General features: G+C 43.1%; 1 protein-coding gene across 9 annotated transcripts in view; it reads right to left on the bottom strand.

The window, feature by feature from the left end:
• Nucleotides 1-22,252, bottom strand: part of LOC106611119 (fermitin family homolog 2) — a 90,197-nt gene that overhangs the window by 28,744 nt on the left and 39,201 nt on the right. For 5 of the 9 annotated variants that reach the window (XM_045723545.1, XM_045723546.1, XM_045723544.1 and 2 more), the window contains exons 3-4: nucleotides 11,960-12,193; nucleotides 3,196-3,327 (exon numbers count right to left, since the gene is read on the bottom strand). In XM_045723545.1, the coding sequence (XP_045579501.1) occupies nucleotides 3,196-3,327; nucleotides 11,960-12,193 (366 nt within the window). The remainder of the gene's footprint in view (nucleotides 1-3,195; nucleotides 3,328-11,959; nucleotides 12,194-22,252) is intronic. The other 4 variants (XM_045723551.1, XM_045723547.1, XM_045723550.1 and 1 more) reach the window with 1 other exon arrangement.

Genomic DNA, 22,252 nt, shown 5'->3' with positions numbered 1-22,252 from the left:
TTGTTTTTGAAAGAAAAGCAAATTTTTTGTCCATTATTTATCAGAAATGCAGTGTGTTGCCAAGAAAATGAAGATCTCATACAACGCTGTGTACTACTCCCTTCACCGAACAGTGCAAACTGTCTCTAACCAGAATAGAAAGAGGAGTGGGAGTGCTACCAAATACTAATTGAGTGCATGTAAACTTCTGACCCACTGGGAATGCGATGAAAGAAATAAAAGCTGAAATAAATAATTCTCTACTATTATTCTGACATTTCACATTCTTAAAATAAAGTGGTGATCCTAACTGACCTAAGACATGGCATTTTTACTAGGATTAACCTCTCTTGGGTAGGGGGCAGTATTTTCAAGGCTGGATGAAAAACTTACCCAAATTAAACTGCCTACTACTCGGGCCCAGAAACTAGAATATGCATATTATTAGTAGATTTTGATAGAAAACACTGAAGTTTCTCAAACTGTTTGAATAATGTCTGAGTATAACAGAACTCATATGGCAGGCAAAAACCTGAGAAAAATCCAACCAGGAAGTTTGACCTCACATGGTTGTAGTCATTTCAAATGATGTTCTATCTAAACTACAGTGGCTGTGATGTCATATTGCACTTCCTAAGGCTTCCACTAGATGTCAACAGTCATTAGAACCTTGTTTCAGGCTTCCACAATGCAATGTGATTGAATAATACCCGGAACAGTAAGTGGTCGGGCTGGGGTCATTGACTTACCTCGTGCGCGCTCACATAGGGCTAGCCATTTTTCTTTTTCTTCTGTAATGAATCTGTTATTGTCAGGTTGAAATATTGTTGAAATTCTACGTTAAAAACACCCTAAAGATTGATTGTGAACATGGTTTGACATGTTTCTACAAACGCTGAGGGAACTTTATAACTTTTCATTGACGGTGGATAGATGCATTTTGGAATGGTGATCTGGACGCGCCATCAAAACGGATTTATGTCGATATAAATTATGGACTTTATCAAACAAATGAACATTTCTTGTGGGAGACCTTCCGAGTGCATTTAGCCGAAGATCAGCAAAGGTAAGATAATAATTTGTACATATTTCAGCGTTTTGTGGATGCTGTGGCTGGACGGCTAACTGAATAGCTTGGGGCTCAGTACTCAGAATATTGAACAATGTGCTTTCTCCGTAAAGTTATTTTGAAATCTGACAAAGCGTTTGCATAAAGGAATAGTTCATCTATACTTCTTTAATTAATTGTTATATATTTTGTCAACGTTTATGATGAGTATTTCTGTAAATTATGGTGCACATGCACCGGAAATTTTGGAGTGAATACATTTTCTGAATGTCACGCGCCAATGTAAAATGTGTTTTGGATATAAATATGAACTTGAGGGAACAAAAAAATGCATGTATTGTCTAACATAATGTCCTAGGAGTGTCATCTGATGAAGATCGTCAAAGGTTAGTGCATAATTATAGCTGGTTTTGTGCTTTTGGACGGCTACCCTTGCTTGGAAAATGGCTGTCCTTGCTAGGAAAATGGCTGTGTTGTTTTTTTGCTGTGGTGGTATCCTAACATAATCTAATGTTTTGCTTTCGCTGTAAAGCCTTTTTGAAATCGGACAACGTGGTTGGATTCAGGAGAAGTGCATCTTTAAAATGGTGTAAAATAGTCGTATGTCTGAGAATTGAATTGTGGTATTTTACTTGTTTTTGTATTTCGCGCCATGCGATCCCATTGGCTGTTGGCTAGGGGTTCCGCTGGTGGAACGGGGTTCCGCTAGCGGAACGCCTAGACGTAAGAAGAAGTTAAGGAGAAGTGCATCTTTAAAATGGTGTAAAATAGTCGTATGTTTGAGAAATTTGAATTATGAGATTTTGGTCATTTTGAATTTGCCGCCCTGCTATTTCACTATCTGTTGGGAGTGTGTCCCGCAGGTGGGACGGTCACGTCCCACATTCCCAAGAGAGGTTAAATGTCAGGAATCGTGAAAAACTGAGTTTAAAATGTATTTGGCTAAGGTGTATGTAAACTTCCGACTTCAACTGTATAATATAAATAAAAGGTGTAACTCAAGGAATTAGGGAAACTCTGCTTTTATTCTAATACTCAGGAAAAAGTCAGACTACTTCACAGGATCACCCATGGAGTCAAATGGCAATGGGAACCAACAAGCATAGAGTTGACATAAAACATTGGACAGAGAGCCAAGAGTCAGAGGTTGTTGACTTAATGTCCCTTCACTTTTTTCCCCCTCACTCTGCCATTTTTCCCCTCTCCTGCCACTCTCACCCCTTCTGTCCCCTTTTCTCACATTCTCACCCCCTCCTTGAGCCTACAGGCTGTGTATGTATGTTTGGGATGGTGGGCCAAGTCGATACAGGGGCAGGGCTGGGACAATGGAGGCCCATTCACACTGCCTTAGCATTATCAACGCTGGCTAACACTGCATAGATACCACAGCACAGCCCCATGTTCCTCCTCCTTCCTCACATCACTGTAGCAAATTCACTGACAGGGCTAGCAGGTGGGAGGATGAGTGGTGGCATGTAGCTATTGCTCTGCAGCCTGGTTTGGGTTTAAAATGGCAGGATGACCAACTATGCAAGGAATCCCAACCATTCACTCCCTCCCTGTCAAGGAGTAAGGAACCCAGAGTCTGCAAATCATACCCTTACTCCTCAAACTCAGTCTTATTTAGGCAGATAATACCAACAAAAAAACAACTCATTTTGTTGTTGACTGTTTTTAAAACCCTATGGGTGGTTACAAGTAGAGGGATTGATAGATGCTCCAAGAAAGACAAAGGATGCTGCTATTCAACCGGTTATTGGACTGTGAAGACATGATTCCATCGTGGACATTCCAGGAGTGGAAGTGTAACCAGAATTCTCCAGATTTACACAGACCTTTCATGGTGGTGTAATGAAAGGATTTTCCTCCAATCAAGGTAAGATCCCTGGTACAGTAGCATCCCTTATATTATTAATGTCTTTCATCAGAACAGCATGTGAGAGCCACAGAGCCAGGCCTGTGTTAAAGACATAGATTAGCCCAGCTGCTAACCGCTAACAGGGATAGTATTTAGACAGTATCCACAGGCTGGACAGCATATGCTAACTGGGTTAGCATCCATAGGCCCAGCCAGTAGGACACTATGGAGTAGAAGGCTGTTGGAGATGGGGTTCAGGGTGTGTTTGAGGTAAATTTGTGAAACTTACTACCTGATCCAGGGGTGAGCAGTGGCCCCTCCAGCTCCAGAGCCGCCTCCTCAGCCTCCTCCAGCTTTTTCTTCTTCTTCTTGGGGTCGCGGGGCTTACGCAGCAGAGACGCCTCTTCTGGATGACGGATGTCTAGAGGGAGAGCGCGAAACAGAGACTGAGTCACAAGAAATCCCCAAAACAGTGTCCCGGTGCTTCAAGTCTGACACCTACAGGCTCCTGAACAGCTTATCCCCATGCCATAAGACTGCTAAATAACTAACTAGCTAACAACATGACTACACAGACCGAGTTGAGCCCTGTATTTTAATTCTTATGTCTCGATGCACACTAAAAGGGCACTACACACTTACGCACCCTGACACCAACACACTCCATTTGCTCTCACACACACACACAGCCACATACAATCATCATATACGCTGCTGCTACTCTGTTTATCATATATCCTGATGCCTAGTCACCTTACCTCTATACATACAGTGCATTCGAAAGGTATTCAGTCCCCTTAACTTTTTCCACATTTTGTTACAGAAATACCTTATTTACATACGAAATCAGACCCTTTGCTATGAGACTTGAAATTGAGCTCAGGTACATCCTGTTTCCATTGATAATCCTTGAGATGTTTCTACAACTTGATTGGAGTCCACCTGTGGTAAATTCAGTTGGACATGATTTGGAAAGGAACACACCTGTCTGTATAAGGTCCCACAGTTGACAGTGCATGTCAGAGCAAAAACCAAGCCAGGAGGTCGAAGGAATTGTTTGTAGTGCTCCGAGACAGGATTGTGTCAAGGCACATATCTGGGGAAGGTACCAAAAAAAGAATGTCTGCAGCATTGACGGTCCCCAAGAACACAGCGGCGTCCATCATTCTTAAATGGAAGAAGTTTGGAACCACCAAGACTCTTCTTAGAGCTTGCCGCCGGGCCGAACTGAGCATTTGCGGGAGAAGGGCCTTGAACCCTGAGTAAAAAAGGCACATGACAGATTCTCTGGTCTGATGGAACCAAGTTCTAACTCTTTGGCCTGAATGCCAAGCATCACATCTGGAGGAAACCTGGCACCATCCCTACGGTGAAGCATGGTGGTGGAAGCATCATGCTGTGGGGATGTTTTTCAGCAGCAGGGACAGGGAGACTAGTCAGGATTGAGGGAAAGATGAACGGCGAAAAGTACAGAGAGATCCTTGATGAAAACCTGCTCCAGAGCTCTCAGAACCTCAGAAGTCAAACCTTCACCCCAGTCTAACAGGACAACGATCCTAAGCACACAGCCAAGACAACACAGAAGTGGCTTCGGGACAAGTCTCTGAATGTCCTTGAGTAGCCCAGCCAGAGGCCGGACTTGAACCCGATCGAACATCTTTGGAGAGACCTGAAAATAGCTGTGCAGCGACGCTCCCCATACAACCTGACAGAGCTTGAGAGGATCTGCAGAGAAGAATGGGAGAAACTCCACAAATACAGGTGGCCAAGCTTGTAGCGTCATACCCAAGAAGGCTCAAGGATGTAATCACCGTCAAAAGGTGATATCAGTTTATTTAATTTGCAAAAATAAAAAAATACACATTTTGCTTTATCATTATGGGGTATTGTATGTAGATTTATGAGAGAAGAAAGTACATTTTAGAGTAAGGCTGTAACATTACAAAAGTCAAAGGGTCTGAATACTTTCTCAATGCACTGTATCTACCTGGATCACTCCAGTATCCCTGCCCATTGTAAATATGGTACTGGAATTGACCCTGTATATTGTATGCTTACTTGGTGTTCTTATTTCTATTTTGTTGTTTCAGCATTACATTGTTGATTACTGCAATGTTGTGTTAGAGCTGGCAAGAAAGGCATTTGACTGTACTTGTGCATGTGACATTAAAACTTGCAACACTAACCCAATCCAGAGACCCTGTGGAGAGCATTCAATGAGAGAAAGAATGAAATATGGGGATAGCCAGAAATATAGTGAGATAAAGAGGGGGGATAGAGAGAAGTGGCAGAGCCCAAGAATCAAGGCGGTTGTCAGAGTTCAGCTTAAATCCCCAAAACATAGCCTTGTAACAAGGCTAACCCAACGCAGACCAAGTGATTGTTTACAGATTGCAGGTAGGAGTCTTTCAACTCCAGGCCTCACATGAACCACACCGTTGACTTAAAGAATTAGAATAGGAGGTAGGCAAACCCAGCACAAAGACGACATGAGAAAGACAGAACTAGAAAGAGAGCGAGATGGAGAGCATCAGAGAGCTGTGCACAAGGGGAGGACCCCAACACCCCCCTAACCTTCCCCAAACATAAAATAACAGTTAAATTAATAATAAATACTTTTTGGGGGTTTTGTTCCACAAAAACCTGACTGAAGACGGGACAGCCGGGCATTCGTGCGGTTGAGTCCGTTTCCGCGGTAACAGACTCTTTACAAGGTGATGAAACTTTGTTACTCCTTGCTGAAAAGTTAGTGCTATACGGTATCCTTGGTACATCTCTAAACCCTACCCATTTTAAATTTCAACTTCAAAATGGGGTAATGTCAGAGTGGTGAGGTCCCAATAATCACAGATAGCACGGACCCTTGCTGAAACAAACATGTTATAGCAAACACGTATTTGGTTGCCTCGGCAACGTCCCCCTCCCTGCAGCAGTAGCAGCACATGCAGTCAGGAAAGGAGAAAATGTGCGTCATAAAAAAAAGCTAGCAATTAAAACAAATAGAAAAATGCTCTTCAAACAATTATACCGGTGAGCGCGGTCATGTCACTGACCAATAACAGTCATTCAAAATTCCATGACCGTCACAGCCCTACACGTACACACACTAAATATGCTGCAGTGTGAAGTGCAGCAGCTCCTCTGATATCACACAATGTCAGTGTTTAGCAGCAGTCACTAAATAATGAGCTGGTTGTACTAACAAACAGCGCATGTCATAACACCATAGACTCTAGCCTAGCACTTCTTCACAACATACTGGATGAGAGACTAGCTGAGAGGCAACAGATGGCATAAACAACTACATATCAGATCTTGTGTGTCTGTACATGCGTGTGTATATCAAAAGACTAGCTGAGAAGTAAACAGTCACATTGCAGTTCACAGTTTGAGGGTGCGTGTGTAGGACTGTATCTGTGTGTGTGTGTGTGTGTGTGTGTGTGTGTGTGTGTGTGTGTGTGTGCGCAGATGCAATTAAACTATGCTGGGAGCTCTGTTTAAAGTCTCCTCTGACAGACACAGATACTGCAGACCTGATATAATGACTAAAACAGAGCTGCATACTCCTCCCTCTGTGTTGGCTGAGGAAAACAGGCAACCATCACTCAACATTCATCTCCCTCGTTCAGGACATTTTTGGGACGGCTCTGAGGAGCTGGCTGAATCTGCCAGAATGCATCTGGAAAAGATAGATGTGCACTGTCTAGATTCTAAAAGCACAGCTGGGGTGAATGGCTGTGCTGTCTGTTTTCTATGCTTCTACTCTCATTTAAGAGATGGGTGGTTGTGACTGGAATTTAAATGTCATTTTGTCCTATATTTGGCAGTTTTAAAACTCACTCCCTATTTTCCATTGCTGGGGAAGAACATGCATGTGTAGGATTGAGGGAGAGTGTAGTTTGTTTAGTTTGTGTTACTATAGCAAAAAGCACTAAGGTTTTAAGAACTACCAGATGGTAGCTCACTCACCCCCTCTCTCTAGCCTTTCCTCCCTCTCTCTTGCATTGCAGCACAAGCCCTGTGCCCTTATACAGCCATTTGAGTGCAGGCGGGCTACCTAGCCTTAGCACTGCTGAGCACAGAGGAGTGAGTCAACAAGTGTGTCAATGGGAGTTGCACCAAAGCTTCAAGTTCTGTTGTTACCCACCTAACTGTTTGGTATTGGAAATGGCTGATTGCTACCTTTGACCCCAGCACCTGCAAGAGATGGGCTGAACAAAGAATGGACAGAGCCCTTCTTTTCATCAGTCACATGAAAGGAGGAGAGGAATGCAGGCCCCTGATGCAGCCTGCCAATACTGAGAAGGAGGAGAGGAGAGGGGGAGGCAGAAAAAGGATAGGGTGCAGGACGAAGTGATAATGCCATACCAACCAGAGCTCTGCAGGAGGTGCTGAAGTTGACGAAAGACACTGAACTACGGTCAGTTTTGCATTCTATGCACTAGTGTGACTTCGGGTAGTTGAGCTGATCCTAGATCTGTGGCTAAGGACAACTTCTACCCAGAGCCAAGCAGAATGGGGTCCCAGAGCAAGGCTGCAAAGCTCGATAAGTGGTTCAAAAACATGACACTCACAAAATAAGAAACATCTTAAATCAAATCCTTTTGACAATATCCAGGGTGCCAGCTCAGCAGTAGAGTAGTAAGAATAGATGTCTCATCGCTATGGGAGTGAGACCCACCCCACACAACCATTTACATTTTAGCAGACACTTATCCAGAGCGACATGCCCTTTCTGCATTATGACTAGGGACAGGAGCTTTTGTGGATGGACAAACTAACAATACAATGTTAATAGATTAATATTCAAGCTAGTGTGTTAATTGTGGGTAGAAATAAAGCTGAGGTCAAACCACACTTATATTTTAATCAACATCCAGGCCTTGACACTTTGGACAGTGAACCAGACCACAGTGTGACGGTCCACAAATGAACTGGACCACAGTTGACCGCAGTGAACTGTTAATAGAACGCTGGTCAACTACACCAGAGGACAGAGCCTGGGAACTGACCTTACACATCTCCCTCTTCTATATCTCCATCCATCCCCATCAGTTCCACGCTCCCTCCCTCTTGTCATCTATGCAGCTTCCCCATAGGCCCACTTCAGGGCAGGGCCGACCTACAACACAGTGACTGGACAGTGACAGACTCAGCAGCAGTCTCTATAGAACCATAAACTGAGCAGGGTGGGGTGGGGAGGCTAAGTGAAGCAGGCCAGCCAGCCAGCCAGCACTGAGCAGAGTGGAGAGCCTAAGTGAAGCAGGCCAGCCAGCTCTGAGCAGAGTGGAGAGGCTAAGTGAAGCAGACCAGCCAGCTCTGAGCAGAGTGGAGAGGCTAAGTGAAGCAGACCAGCCAGCTCTGAGCAGAGTGGAGAGGCTAAGTGAAGCAGACCAGCCAGCTCTGAGCAGAGTGGAGAGGCTAAGTGAAGCAGACCAGCCAGCTCTGAGCAGAGTGGAGAGGCTAAGTGAAGCAGACCAGCCAGCTCTGAGCAGAGTGGAGAGGCTAAGTGAAGCAGACCAGCCAGCTCTGAGCAGAGTGGAGAGGCTAAGTGAAGCAGACCAGCCAGCTCTGAGCAGAGTGGAGAGGCTAAGTGAAGCAGCATGACTGACATAACACTAACTGCTCCTCTAGACCGTCCCATTGGTCAGAACCTGATAGAGACTAAGGCCTACCTCTAACACCTCAGGCTGCCAGGCTGCCAGGCCAGCTCCCACAGTCAGTTATGTACAAGTCAGATGTGATGGCCAACATTTCCTTGGTGGAATGGAAGAGGTGTGAGTGCTGTGTGAGTGCTTGAGGGCCCAATAACAATCACGCTCTCAGTGTGCAACACCTCCACTGTAAACTAAATCAGCATGAAGGAAACAAACACCTTGTCGAAGAGGACAGAATGTAACCATACATTTAAACCAGAACCAGGGAGTGTCTTTCCACTTATATCAAGAGGTCACTAGCTATAATAATAGTGCATCAATCCAATTCATCTAACAAACCACCAGTAGGCTAAAGCAGTCCCCTCCCTACACCCTTGTGTAGTGCCCATACTGGGCTTCCCTTTGCAGACAGACAGGGTGGTAGAGATGCGCACCAACATTTTTGCTGCGGACTGTGATCTTGCCGTCTCTCCTGTGAGGCAGATGTGCCGCACAACCGTGTCATGGTTGATACCTAGTCTGTCGCCCACTATAGATCAGTTTTACACACCTGGCCCAGGTCTGTCCTCTTGGGCAAAATCGGGTAGTAGCACTACTGGCACATAATGCCAGCTTTAAACAAATCAGGAAAAAACGTTTACTAGATTGGCTCAGAGTATGAAGGATAAACATGGTATTTCACCATCCAAATTCTGAAAATGTCTCCCCTTCACTGACTGAGACAAGCCAAATAAACAACATTGTGCAGGATCACAGAGCTGCCAGTGACTCATTGATAGTACTAAGACAGTTAGAAAGCTGGAGCAGAGTGAAGGGGTCATTTTACTATGGTATTCTGATGAGTCTCACTGCCTGCACCATCTAGATGGACTGTCTGTGGGCTTGGCTGACTGGCCTCTAGCCAGCTGCTGTGGACATGGGAGTAAAGCAGCAGTGCTGTAATAATTTGATTGATCCCCCCTCTCGAAATGTGTGTGTGATTCACATGGCTAGAGACTCCAGCTCTGTTACGCATCTGGTAAAGGGGGAAAGAGAGAGGAAGGGAGCGGGACAAGAGAGAAAGAGGGGGAATGAGAAGTCGAGAGAGAGAGCGAAAGAAAGAATGTGTTTGGATGTTAGCAATGCGTGTTCAGATCGTGTATATTGTTTATGACGGGAAAAAGACAGAGGGAAAGAAAGACAGAACTCCTGTGGTGAAGGCCTGAACTTGGTCTGCACCAGGAAACAGCTACTGCATGACCGAAGTCAAAAATATAAAAAAATCCCCTGCCTCCAAATCAATCATTATGAGGAAAGCGAGAGATAGAGAGGGGGAAACAGACAAGAGTGGGAGTCAGTCTGAATCGTCAGTGTCTTGTACAGCTGCAAAGATAATACATCTCTAAACCCGCTCCCTCTCCCTCTGTCTGCAGTGTCAGCCAGTTGGAAAGGCCTCCAGTCTTCCCTTCTTGGCCCTGCTTATTCCTCATTTCATTCCCCATGCGGTGCAGCACTCTGTCAGTCACACACACACACACTCACAGGAAATGATTAAACTGAAAGTTCCCTAGATAATGAAAAATAAAATAGTTCCAGAAGAGGTCACCATAAGAATATTGATTGAAAACTTCCCAGAGAGAGACGCACCGCGTGTACCTCCCCAGCCACCGTAAGTCATGCGCCAAGTCAGCCAAGAGAAATTTGTCCTGAATTTCTCAAAAAGGAAAAACAGATTTATTGTGGCAGAGGTAGACACATTCCTAATGAGGACTGAACAGCAGAGGGGAGGGTGCTGCTACTAACCCTTTTCATTTAGTTATTTAGCCATCTCTGAATAAGAGTCACCCAGTTTATTTATACTCGAACAAATGTTATTTGTCCTTTCTCATTTCAAAGAAAAGGAATTCATAGAAGGCCTCTTTTTGACTCTATAAATAAAAGTTCTCGTTTAGCAAAATAAAAAACAAGGTTCCAGTGCTACCTGGGAGAGCCAACCATAACAGTAAAACAGCCATAACTTCTGAACAAAGGCCAGAAAGTGCCTGATGGAGGTTTCATATAGAAATCCTCACCTGCAGCTGCTGTCTTCATTGAGACAGAGGGCTCTGGTTGGAGCCGACATGGAGTGACCGAGATCCGTGTTACAAGGTCAGGAGGGCATTAGGCTCCGATGTTCGACCTTTAACATTAGCTGACAGGGCCATAGGGCAGAGATATGGATAGAGGAAGGCTGTCTGCTGACCGCCCTGTAGCCGTCAGGGAGCAGGGCCTTGAGGGCTAAATCTAGACAGTAGCGTGTGTGTATGCGAGACAATATCCATCTCTGAATGTTTGAGTCAGTCAGGTGCGTTAGACTGATAAACTTTGTTGACTAAACAGGATTCAGACAATTATTCACAGCTGTAGTTCAAGGACAGGTCTAGCAGAGGCAAGGTGCCTCTGCTAGGAGAGGTGACGCAAGCGTTGATTGCTGATAGCTCAGGCTCTGTTTGATAAACACAACAAAAAGCTAACGGAAAAAAAAGAGGAGCAGCAGCAGACATGCCTGGCTCAATGGGAGGCGGAAACACTTCCACTAGTTTACCTAAAAATATCAACAGTCAGTATTATGGCAAGGTTAGAAAGAGTACATACTGTACAGCAGGGATCATCAACTAGATTCAGCCACGGGCTGATTTTTCCTTGAGCTGATGGTTGGGGGGGAGAATATAATTACAAATCATTTGTAGACTGCAAGAAGCTCAAACAGTGGCGCAGCGGTCTAAGGCGTCACTACAGACCCGGGTTCGATCCCGGCCGCGACCGGGAGACCCATGAGGCGACACACAATTGGCCCAGCATCGTCTGGGTTAAGGGGGGGGTTTGGCTGGCCAGGATGTCCATGTCCCATCGCACTCTAGTGACTCCTGAACGCTGACACGGTCGCCAGTTGTACGGTGTTTCCTCTGACACATTGCTTGCTTAACCCAGAAGCCATCCGCACCATTGTGTTAAGAAGCAGTGCGGCTTGGCAGGTTCGTGTTTCGGAGGACACACGGCTCTCGACCTTCGCCTCTCCCGAGTCCGTACGGGAGTTGCAGCAATCACGAAATTGGGGAGAAAAAGGGGTAAAAAGTATTTATTTTTTATAAAAAGCCCAAACAGATATGTTTGACTAAAACATCATTTCAAACCGTATACGATCACGTCTGTCTATTATGCGTGGGAATACTTGAGAACAGATTTCTTCAATTAAAAATCACTTTCCTAGCATTTTTAAAGTCTTATGTCCAACAATGTAAATGCAAAAAATATATACTTTTTTTTGCTCAGAAAACTTGGGGGGACCGCGGGCCGCCAGTTGGGGAACGCTGCTGTACAGGACCATTGGTAGGATAGGTGCATTATTGAGTGTTGACAAAATGACTGGTGACTTACTGAAAGTCTTGCAGATGTCAGAGACTGCCTTGAAGACGCGGTCGGAGAAGTTGACCTTGACCTTCATGTGTTTCATGTTGGGCAGCTGCAGTCGCAGCAGCTTGTGCTGGGGGGTGAAGAGGAGCCGGGCGTCTGCCTGGATACCATACTTGTCCAGGGTCCAATGGGTCTTCAGCAGCCACGTCTTCTTTTTCTCCCACCACAGGGCATGGTCCGACCAGTCCTTCTTCACATCTGATGGACGAAAAGAGAGGGTATTAGTTTGTCAGTCACTGACCAGCACAACATTTATTTGTTTGTTGCAGTGACTAAAACAAAATCCTGAGTCGAAACACTTCAGAGCAGCTGATAAGAAACTGGATGACAGTTTCTTAACTATCAAAAGTTGAGGAACACAAACCTGTAATGTGTATGGAATTCACTGACTGGAATGACTTATGTCCTGCCTATGGCCAAAATACTATATTCATTCTAAACGTATGACACTAACAGGCGTCATTATGATCAAACTAATTGAGACAATGCAAATGAAAGGAGAGCCTTGTATATGTGTCACTCTGACAGGGTGATGTGACAACACCAAATGTGTCCCTCACGGGCAGAGTGTCACGTTTATGACCAGGGGGGTGAGGTTGAGAGAGAGGGCTCCTGAGGTATTTAGAGAAAGAGGGGGTGGGGAACTCAGTGAGTAGGAGTGGAAGTGTTTGAGGAGAAGGGGAAGAGTGTGAAAGAGGACTGCTGTTTGATTGAGGGCATTTCCATCGAAAAGGACCAATGAGCACCATCATGTGAAGTTTATAGCTTTCATTTTGATATGCTCCTAAGAATCTATATTTTGGTGAAATGAAGGCATAGATAAAAATGTAAAAAAAATAACATTTCCCCCATCTTAAAAGCGACTGGGAGACTAGTCAGGATCAAGGAAAAGATGAGCTGAGCAATGTACAGAGAGATCCTTGATGAACACCCCAGTCTGAGGTCCTGAGCAGGTTAAGGTTCAGCTTCATAAGTAAAGGCTTTGATTTCTGGATTAACAGATGAAAAAGGGGTCTTAGAAAACATTACCAGAAAAGGCTTAAAAGGGTATCAGAAATATATCAAAACACAATGTCTACATGTAGGCCCCTGCCAACTAATATATTTAGTTTGATAAATGTTTTACCTTCTGTTAGTTTAAGAAATATTGCCTTATATATTTTAGTAACAGAATTACATCTTCTAATGCCTCTCCCTCACTGAGGGAGGACAATGAAAGTTCACAAAAGTAACAAGTAAATGGTAGACCTACCAATTAGTCTGATTTTACTGTTATCAAATTTGTTTATGAATTATTAAGGGATTAAAATGTGGAATTCCATTACCAAATCAGTATCAGAATTTCCAAAAAATCTGTAGTGGAATTATTGCAACTGAATTGGCTACAATGGGAAATCATAAGTCACCTCCCTTCCGCTGGCATACTGTTATGTTCAGCTGATAACTGTTTTATTTGGTTTTGTTGAATAGTAGTCAAGCCAAGTGTTAAAACAGTCAGTCTGGACAACCGCTCCCCCCCTTCCTTTCTCACTCTCCAGTTAATGTCACCTCTCCCAGCTCTTACAAACACCTACCCATGAGCCCCCTCTCTTTCCATTTACTGTAACCAGCATGCTTACCCACTGTGCACTGACCGACACCGGAAGTCCATGGATGTTGAAAAGTAGTTAATTTGGCCAGTAAACCCTGGCCTTGATGTTAACATCGACAGATGGACTGGACCAAATCTGAACCGATCATAGACGTACAGAATAGAGGTCGACCGATTAATCGGCACGGCCAATTAATTAGGGGTGATTTCAAGTTTTCATAACAATCGGAAATCAGTATTTTTGGACGCTGATTTGGCCGTTTTTTTTTTTGTTTTTGTTTTAGACCTTTATTTAACTAGGCAAGTCAGTTAAGAACACATTCTTATTTTCAATGACGGCCTAGGAACAGTGGGTTAACTGCCTTGTTCAGGGGCAGAACGACAGATTTTTACCTTGTCAGCTCAGGGATTCAATCTTGCAACCTTACGGTTAACTAGTCCAACGCTCTAACCAACTGCTTTACATTGCACTCCACGAGGTTACGCGAATGCAGTAAGAAGCCAAGGTAAGTTGCTAGCTAGCATTAAACTTATCTTATAAAAAATAATCACTAGTTAAACTAGTAATATCGTCAACCATGTGTAGTTATCTAGCCTGTCCTGCGTTGCATATAATCGCTTAGGTACAAGTTGCTCCAACCATAAACATCAATGCCTTTCTTAAAATCAATACACAAGTTTATATTTTTAAACCTGCATATTTAGTTATTGCCTGCTAACATGAATTTATTTTAACTAGGGAAAATGTCACTTCTCGTGCAAACAGAGTCAGGGTATATGCAGCAGTTTGGGCCGCCTGGCTCGTTGCGAACTGTGAAGACTATTTCTTCCTAACAAAGACAGCCGACTTCGCCAAACGGGGGATGATTTAACAAAAGCGCATTTGTGAAAAAAGCACAATCATTGCACGACTGTACCTAATCATAAACATCAATGCCTTTCTTAAAATCAATACACAGAAGTATATATTTTTAAACCTGCATATTTAGCTAAAAGAAATCCAGGTAAGCAGGCAAAATTAACCAGGTGAAATTGTGTCATTTTGCGTTCATTGCACGCAGTCAGGGTATATGCAACAGTTTGGGCCGCTTGGCTCGTTGCGAACTAATTTGCTAGAATTTTACGTAATTATGACATAACACTGAAGGTTGTGCAATGTAACAGGAATAACGTTTTGTTTGAGATGATAGTTTCCGGATTCGACCATATTAATGACCTAAGGCTCGTGTTTCTGGGTGTTATTATGTTATAATTAAGTATATGATTTGATAGAGCAGTCTGACTGAGCGATGGTAGGCAGCAGCAGGCTCGTAAGCATTCATTCAAAATAGCACTTTCGTGCGTTTTGCCAGAAGCCCTTCGCAATGAATTGCGCTGTTTATGACTTCAAGCGTATCAACTCCCAAGATTAGGCTGGTGTAACCGATGTGAAACGTCACTCGCTCTGAGATTTGGAGTAGTTGTTCCCCTTGCTCTGCATGGGTAACGCTGCTTCGAGGGTGGTTGTTGTCGATGTGTTCCTGGTTCGAGCCCAGGTAGGAGCGAGGAGAGGGACAGAAGCTATACTGTTACACTGGCAATACTAAAGTGCCTATAAGAACATCCAATAGTCAAAGGTATATGAAATACAAATCGTATAGAGAGAAATAGTCCTATAATTCCTATTATAACTACAACCTAAAACATCTTACCTGGGAATATTGAAGACTCATGTTAAAACCTCTATGGGCTAGGCGGGACGAATTAGTCCCACCTACGTAACAGCCACCTGTATCCAGTGGCGCGATTTTTGAATCGTTTGAAATACTATTACTTCAATTTCTCAAACATATGACTATTTTACAGCTATTTAAAGACAAGACTCTCGTTTATCTAACCACACTGTCCGATTTCAAAAAGGCTTTACAACGAAAGCAAAACATTAGATTATGTCAGGAGAGTGCCCAGCCAGAAATAATCAGACACCCATTTTTCAAGCTAGCATATAATGTCACCAAAAACCCAAACCACAGCTAAATGCAGCACTAACCTTTTATGATCTTCATCAGATGACACACCTAGGACATTATGTTATACAATACATGCATGTCTGTTCAATCAAGTTCATATTTATATAAAAAAAAACAGCTTTTACATTAGCATGTGACGTTCAGAAAAAGCATACCCCCGCAAACTTCCGGGGAATTTACTAACAGTTTGCTAAATTACTCACGATAAACGTTCACAAAAAGCATAACAATTATTTTAAGAATTATAGATACATTACTCCTCTATGCACTCGATATGGCCGATTTTAAAATAGCTTTTCGGATGAAGCACATTTTGCAATATTCTAAGTACATAGCCCAGCCATCACGGGTAGCTATTTAGACACCCAGCAAGTTTAGCCTTCACCATAATCACATTTCCTATAAGAAAAATGTTCTTACCTTTCCTGTTCTTCGTCAGAATGCACTCCCAGGACTTCTACTTCAATAACAAATGTAGGTTTGGTCCAAAATAATCCATCGTTATATCCGAATAGCGGCGTTTTGTTCGTGCGTTCTAGACACTATCAGAATGGTAATCCACGGTCGCGCGCATGGCGTGACAAAAAAAATGTCTAAATATTCCATTACCGTACTTCGAAGCATGTCAACCGCTGTTTAAAACCAATTTTTATGCCATTTATCTCGTAGAAAAGCGATAATATTCCGACCGGGAATCTGCAATAAACTAAACAGCCTAATGAAAATACTCCACGGGGGGCTAATCGCGCACGCGCCTCATTCCATTGTCACCTAATGGGACACTTGAATAAGGCGATAATCTGTTTCAGCCTGAGGCTGCCTCGTCAACCTTCATGATTTTCCCGGCTTCTGAGAGCCTATTGGAGCCCTGGGAATTGTCACGTTACAGCTAAGATCCTTACTCTTCAATAAACAGATGCAAGACGCACGACTCCTTGTCAAACAGGCCACTTCCTGCATGAAACCTTGTCAGGTTTTTGCCTGCCATAGGAGTTCTGTTATACTCACAGACACCATTCAAACAGTTTTAGAAACTTTAGGGTGTTTTCTATCCAAACCTGAACAATAATATGCATATTCTAGCTTCTGAGTTGGTGGAGGCAGTTAAAAATGGGCACATATTTTTTCCAAAATTCTAAATACTGCCCCCTAGCCCAAACAGGTTAAAAGGAACCACCAGCTCTCATATGTTCTCATGTTCTGAGCGAGGAACTTAAACGTTAGCTTTTTACATGGCACATATTGCATTTTACTTTCTTCTCCAACACTTTGTTTTTGCATTATTTAAACCAAATTGAATACGTTTCATTATTTATTTGAGGCTAAATTGATTTTATTGATGTATTATATTAAGTTAAATTAAATGTTCATTCAGTATTGTTTTAAAAAAAATAAAAATACATTTTTTAAAATGGGCCGATTAATCGGTATCGGCCTTTTTTGGCCCTCCAATATTCGGTATCGGTGGTGAAAAATCATAACCGGTCGACCTCTAGTACAGAACCAGTCAAAAATTTGGATACACCTACTAATTCAATGTTTTTTTACATTTACTATTTTCTACATTGTAGAATGATAGTTTTGATGTCTTCACTATGAAATAACACATATGGAATCATGTAGTAACCAAAAAAAAGTGTTAAATCAAAATATATTTGAGATTCTTCAAAGTAGCCACCCTTTTCCTTGATGACAGCTTTGCACACTCTTGGCATTTTCTCAACCAGCTTCATGAGGTAGTCACCTGGAATGCATATCAATTAACAAGTGTGGCTTGTTAAAAGTTAATTAGTGGAATTTTTCATTCTTAATGTGTTTGAGCCAGTTGTGTTATAAAGATGGTCTTTTACCAAATAGGGCTAAGTCCATAATATGAAAAGAACAGCTAAAATAAACAAAGAGAAACGACAGTCCATTACTTTAAGACATGAAGGTCAGTCAATCTGGAAAATTTCAAGAACTTTGAAAGTTTCTTCAAGTGCAGTCGCAAAAACCGTCAAGCGCTATGATGAAACTGGCTCCCATGAGGACCGCCACATGAAAGGAAGACCCAGAGTTACCTCTGCTGCAGAGGATAAGTAAACTCAGCAAAAAAAGAAACGTCCTCTCACTGTCAACAGCATTTATTTTCAGCAAACTTAACATGTGTAAATATTTGTATGAACATAACAAGATTCAACAACTGAGACAAACTGAACAAGTTCCACAGATATTTGACTGTGGAATGTGAAATGGAATGTGTCCCTGAACACATGGGGGGAGGGGGTGGGGGTCTAAATCAAAAGTAACAGTCAGTGTCTGGTGTGGCCACCAGCTGAATTAAGTACTGCAATGCATCTCTTCCTCATGGACTGCACCAGATTTGCCAGTTCTTGCTGTGAGATATTACCCCACCTAGAAGTTCCCGGACATTTCTGGAGGGGAATGGCCCTAGCCCTCACCCTCCGATCCAACAGGTCCTAGACGTGCTCAATGGGATTGAAATCCAGGATCTTTGCTGGCCATGGCAGAACACTGACATTCCTGTCCTGCAGGAAATCACGCACAGAACGAGCAGTATGGCTGGTGGCATTGTCATGCTGGAGGGTCATGTTAGGATGAGCCTGCAGGAAGGGTAACACATGAGGGAGGAGCATGTCTTCCATGTAACGCACAGCGTTGAGATTGCCTGCAATGACAACAAGCTCAGTCCGATGATGCTGTGACACACCGCCCCAGACCATGACGGATCCTCCACCTACAAATCGATCCGGCTTCAGAATACAGGCCTCGGTGTAACGCTCATTCCGTCGACGATAAACGCGAATCCGACCATCACCCCTGTTGAAACAATTTCACGAAGCGTCAGTGAAGAGCACTTTTCGCCAGTCCTGTCCAGCGATGGTGGGTTTGTGCCCATAGGCGACGTTGTTGCCGGTGATGTCTGGTGAGCATCTGCCTTACAACAGGCCTCCAAGCCCTCAGTCCAGCCTATTGTGGACAGCCTGAGCACTGATGGAGGGATTGCACGTTCCTGGTGTAACTCGGGCAGTTGTTGTTGCCATCCTGCACCTGTCCCGCAGGTGTGATGTTCGGCTGTACTGATCCTGTGCAGGTGTTGTTACACGTGGTCTGCCACTGCGAGGACGATCAGCTGTCCACCCGGTCTCCTGTAGCGCCGTCTTAGGCGTCTCACTGTACGGACATTGCAATTTATTGCACTGGCCACATCTGCAGTTCTCATGCCTCCTTGCAGCATGCCTAAGGCACGTTCACGCAGATGAGCAGGGACCCTGGGCATCGTTCTTTTGGTGTGTTTCAGAGTCAGTAGAAAGACCTCTTTAGTGTCCTAAGTTTTCATAACTGTGACCTTAATTGTCTACCGTCTGTCAGCTGTTAGTGTCTTACCGACCGTTCCACAGGTGCATGTTCATTAATTGTTTATGGGTCATTGAACAAGCACGGGAAACAGTGTTTAACCTGTTATGGCTAGGGGGCAGTATTTTCACGGCTGGATAAAAAAACATACCCGATTTAATCTGGTTACCACTCCTACCCAGTAACTAGAATATGCATATACTTATTACATATGGATAGAAAACACTCCAAAGTTTCTAAAACTGTTTGAATGGTGTCTGTGAGTATAACAGAACTCATTTGGCAGGCAAAAACCTGACAAGGTTTCAGGCAGGAAGTGGCCTGTCTGACAAGGTGTCGTTCTTCTTGTCTCTGTTTATTGAAGAGTGAGGATCTTAGCTGTCCCGTGACACTTCCTACGGCTGCCATAGGGTCTCAGAAGGCGGTAAAAAGCTGAATCGTGGCTTTGCAGGCTCTGGCTGAAACAAAGTAGCGCGTTTGGGTAGTGGCTGGTTACAGTACTGTGAGACTCAGGCTCGTGCCCGCATCGACCGAAAGCTTTGTTTACTTTCCTCAGTTTAGCTAAAAGGAGATTCCTGGTCGGAATATTATCGCTTTTTTACGAGAAAAATGGCATAAAAATGGATTTTAAACAGCGGTTGACATGCTTCGAAGTACGGTAATGGAATATTTAGATTTTTTTTGGTCACGAATTGCGCCAGGCGCGCGACCCTGATTTACCATTTCAGATAGTGTCTGGGACGCACGAACAAAACGGCGCTATTCGGATATAACGATGGATTATTTTGGACCAAACCAACATTTGTTATTGAAGTAGCAGTCCTGGGAGTGCATTCTGACGAAGACAACAAAAGGTAATGAAACTTTTATAATAGTAAAGCTGATATTGGTGAGTGCTAAACTTGCCGGGTGTCTAAATAGCTAGCCCATGATGCCTGGGCTATGTACTTAGAATATTGCAAAATGTGCTTTCACCAAAAAGCTATTTTAAAATCGGACATATCGAGTGCATAGAGGTCTGTATCTATAATTCTTAAAATAATTGTTATGCTTTTTGTGAACGTTTATCGTGAGTAATTTAGTAAAATGTTAGCGAATTCCCCGGAAGTTTGCGGGGGGTATGCTAGTTCTGAACGTCACATGCTAATGTAAAAAGCTGGTTTTTGATATAAATATGAACTTGATTGAACAAAACATGCATGTATTGTATAACAATGTCCTAGGGTTGTCATCTGATGAAGATCAAAGGTTAGTGCTGCATTTAGCTGTCTTCTAGGTTTTTGTGACATTATATGCTAGCTTGAAAAATGGGTGTCTGATTATTTATGGCTTGGTACTCTGCTGACATAATCTAATGTTTTGCTTTCGTTGTAAAGCCTTTTTGAAATCGGACAGTGTGGTTAGATAAAGGAGAGTCTTATCTTTAAAATGCTGTGAAATAGTCATATGTTTGAAAAATGGAAGTTTTTGTATTTTAGAGGAGTTTGTATTTCGCGCCACGCCCATCATTGGATAATGGAGCAGGTGTTCCGCTAGCGGAACGTCTAGATGTAAGAGGTTAAACCCTTTACAATGAAGATCTGTGAAGTTTTGGATTTTTTTTTTTTTAAAGACTGGGTCCTGAAAAAAGGGACGTGACTTTTTTGTGCTGATTTTACATTAATTAACAGCACCTCAGATTGCAACCCAAATAAATGCTTCAGAATTCAAGTAACAGACATCTCAACATCAACTGTTGAGATGAGACTGCGTGAATCAGGCCTTCATGGCCGAATTGCTGCAAAGACACCACTACTAAATGACACCAATAAGAAGAAGAGACTTGCTTGGGCCAAGAAACACGAGAAATGTACATTAAAATTGGTTGAAATCTGTCCTTTGGGTGAGTCCAAATTTAAGATTTTAGGCTCCAACCGCCGTGTCTTTGAGACGTAAAGTAGGTGAACGGATGATCTCTGCATGTGTGGTTCCCATCGTGAAGCATGGAGGTAGTGTGATGGTGACACTGTCAGTGATTTATTTAGAATTCAAGGCACACTTAACCAGCATGGCTACCACAGTATTCTGCAGCGATACACCATCCCATCTGGTTTGCGCTTAGTGGGACTATCATTTGTTTTTCAACAGGACAATGACACAAAACACACCTTCAAGCTGGGTAAGGGCTATTTGACCAAGAAGGAGAGTGATGGAGTTCTGCATCAAATGACCTGGGCTCCACAATCACCCGATCTCAAACCAATTGAGATTATTTAGGATGAGTTGGACCGCAGAGTGAAGGAAAAGCAGCCAACAAGAAATCAGCATAAGTGGGAACTCCTTCAAGACTGTTGGAAAAGCCTTCCACATGAAGCTGGTTGAGAGAATGCCAAGAGTGTGCAAAACTGTCATCACGGCAATACATTTTGGTTTGGTTAACACTTTTATGGTTACTAAATGATTCCATATGTGATATTTCATAGTTTGTCTTCAATATTATTAATAAAATGTAGAAAATAGTAAAAATAAAGATAAACAGTTGAATGAGTAGGTGTCAACTTTTGACTGGTACTGCATGTTTCACAAGTCTAGATGGCACAGTACAATACAGCGAGTAGAGCACAGTACTGAGTACAGCAAGTAGAGTACAGTCCAAGACAATATGGTAGTACAGTATAATACAGTAAAGATAGTACAGTATATTGTACTGAACTATACAAACTGTATTGTACTCCACTGTGATTTCCAAACTTGTGAAACATGAGGAGAATGACATTCATATCCATAATTATGCATTTCTGTGTAGTATTTATCAGGGACCATGACGTAATTACGCTACTGTAATTCCATTACCGGGTGTAAATCGACTTAACTTACTTTAGTTCAGTAAGAAAATAGTTTCTTTCAAACTCAAGGGGCCATGTCATGGCTGACACCACATTCTTTCTGCAGAGCAGATATTTAACTCAGTTGCATCTGCACAGAAATTGTTAAAAAAGTAGTCTTTGTGCAGAGAGTCAAAGCATCATTTGTTTACCATGGAATTGCCCATAACACCGTGGGGATATCAGGTTTAAACCTCACTCTTTGTTCCAGAGTCACACAGTGATCCCAGTAATGCCAGAGACATGTCACAAAAAAACCTCACCTCCCAGTACACTGACGGGGGTTCACAACAATGACTGGGTCCTTTGAGCACCGTCTTCAGAAAGAAGGTAAAAACCCCAAGGATTTGAGGCAACTGACAGCAGCTGGTTAAGAGAATTACTTTGCTTTCTATTCTAAATGCAGTATTGTGATGACCTGTGTTCCCTTTGAACC

The sequence above is a fragment of the Salmo salar genome, chromosome ssa09 (genome assembly GCF_905237065.1).
Source record: "Salmo salar chromosome ssa09, Ssal_v3.1, whole genome shotgun sequence".
In the NCBI taxonomy this organism is placed as follows: domain Eukaryota; kingdom Metazoa; phylum Chordata; class Actinopteri; order Salmoniformes; family Salmonidae; genus Salmo; species Salmo salar.
Note: the sequence above shows the minus strand (reverse complement) of the source record. Positions and strands in the feature narration are given on the sequence as shown.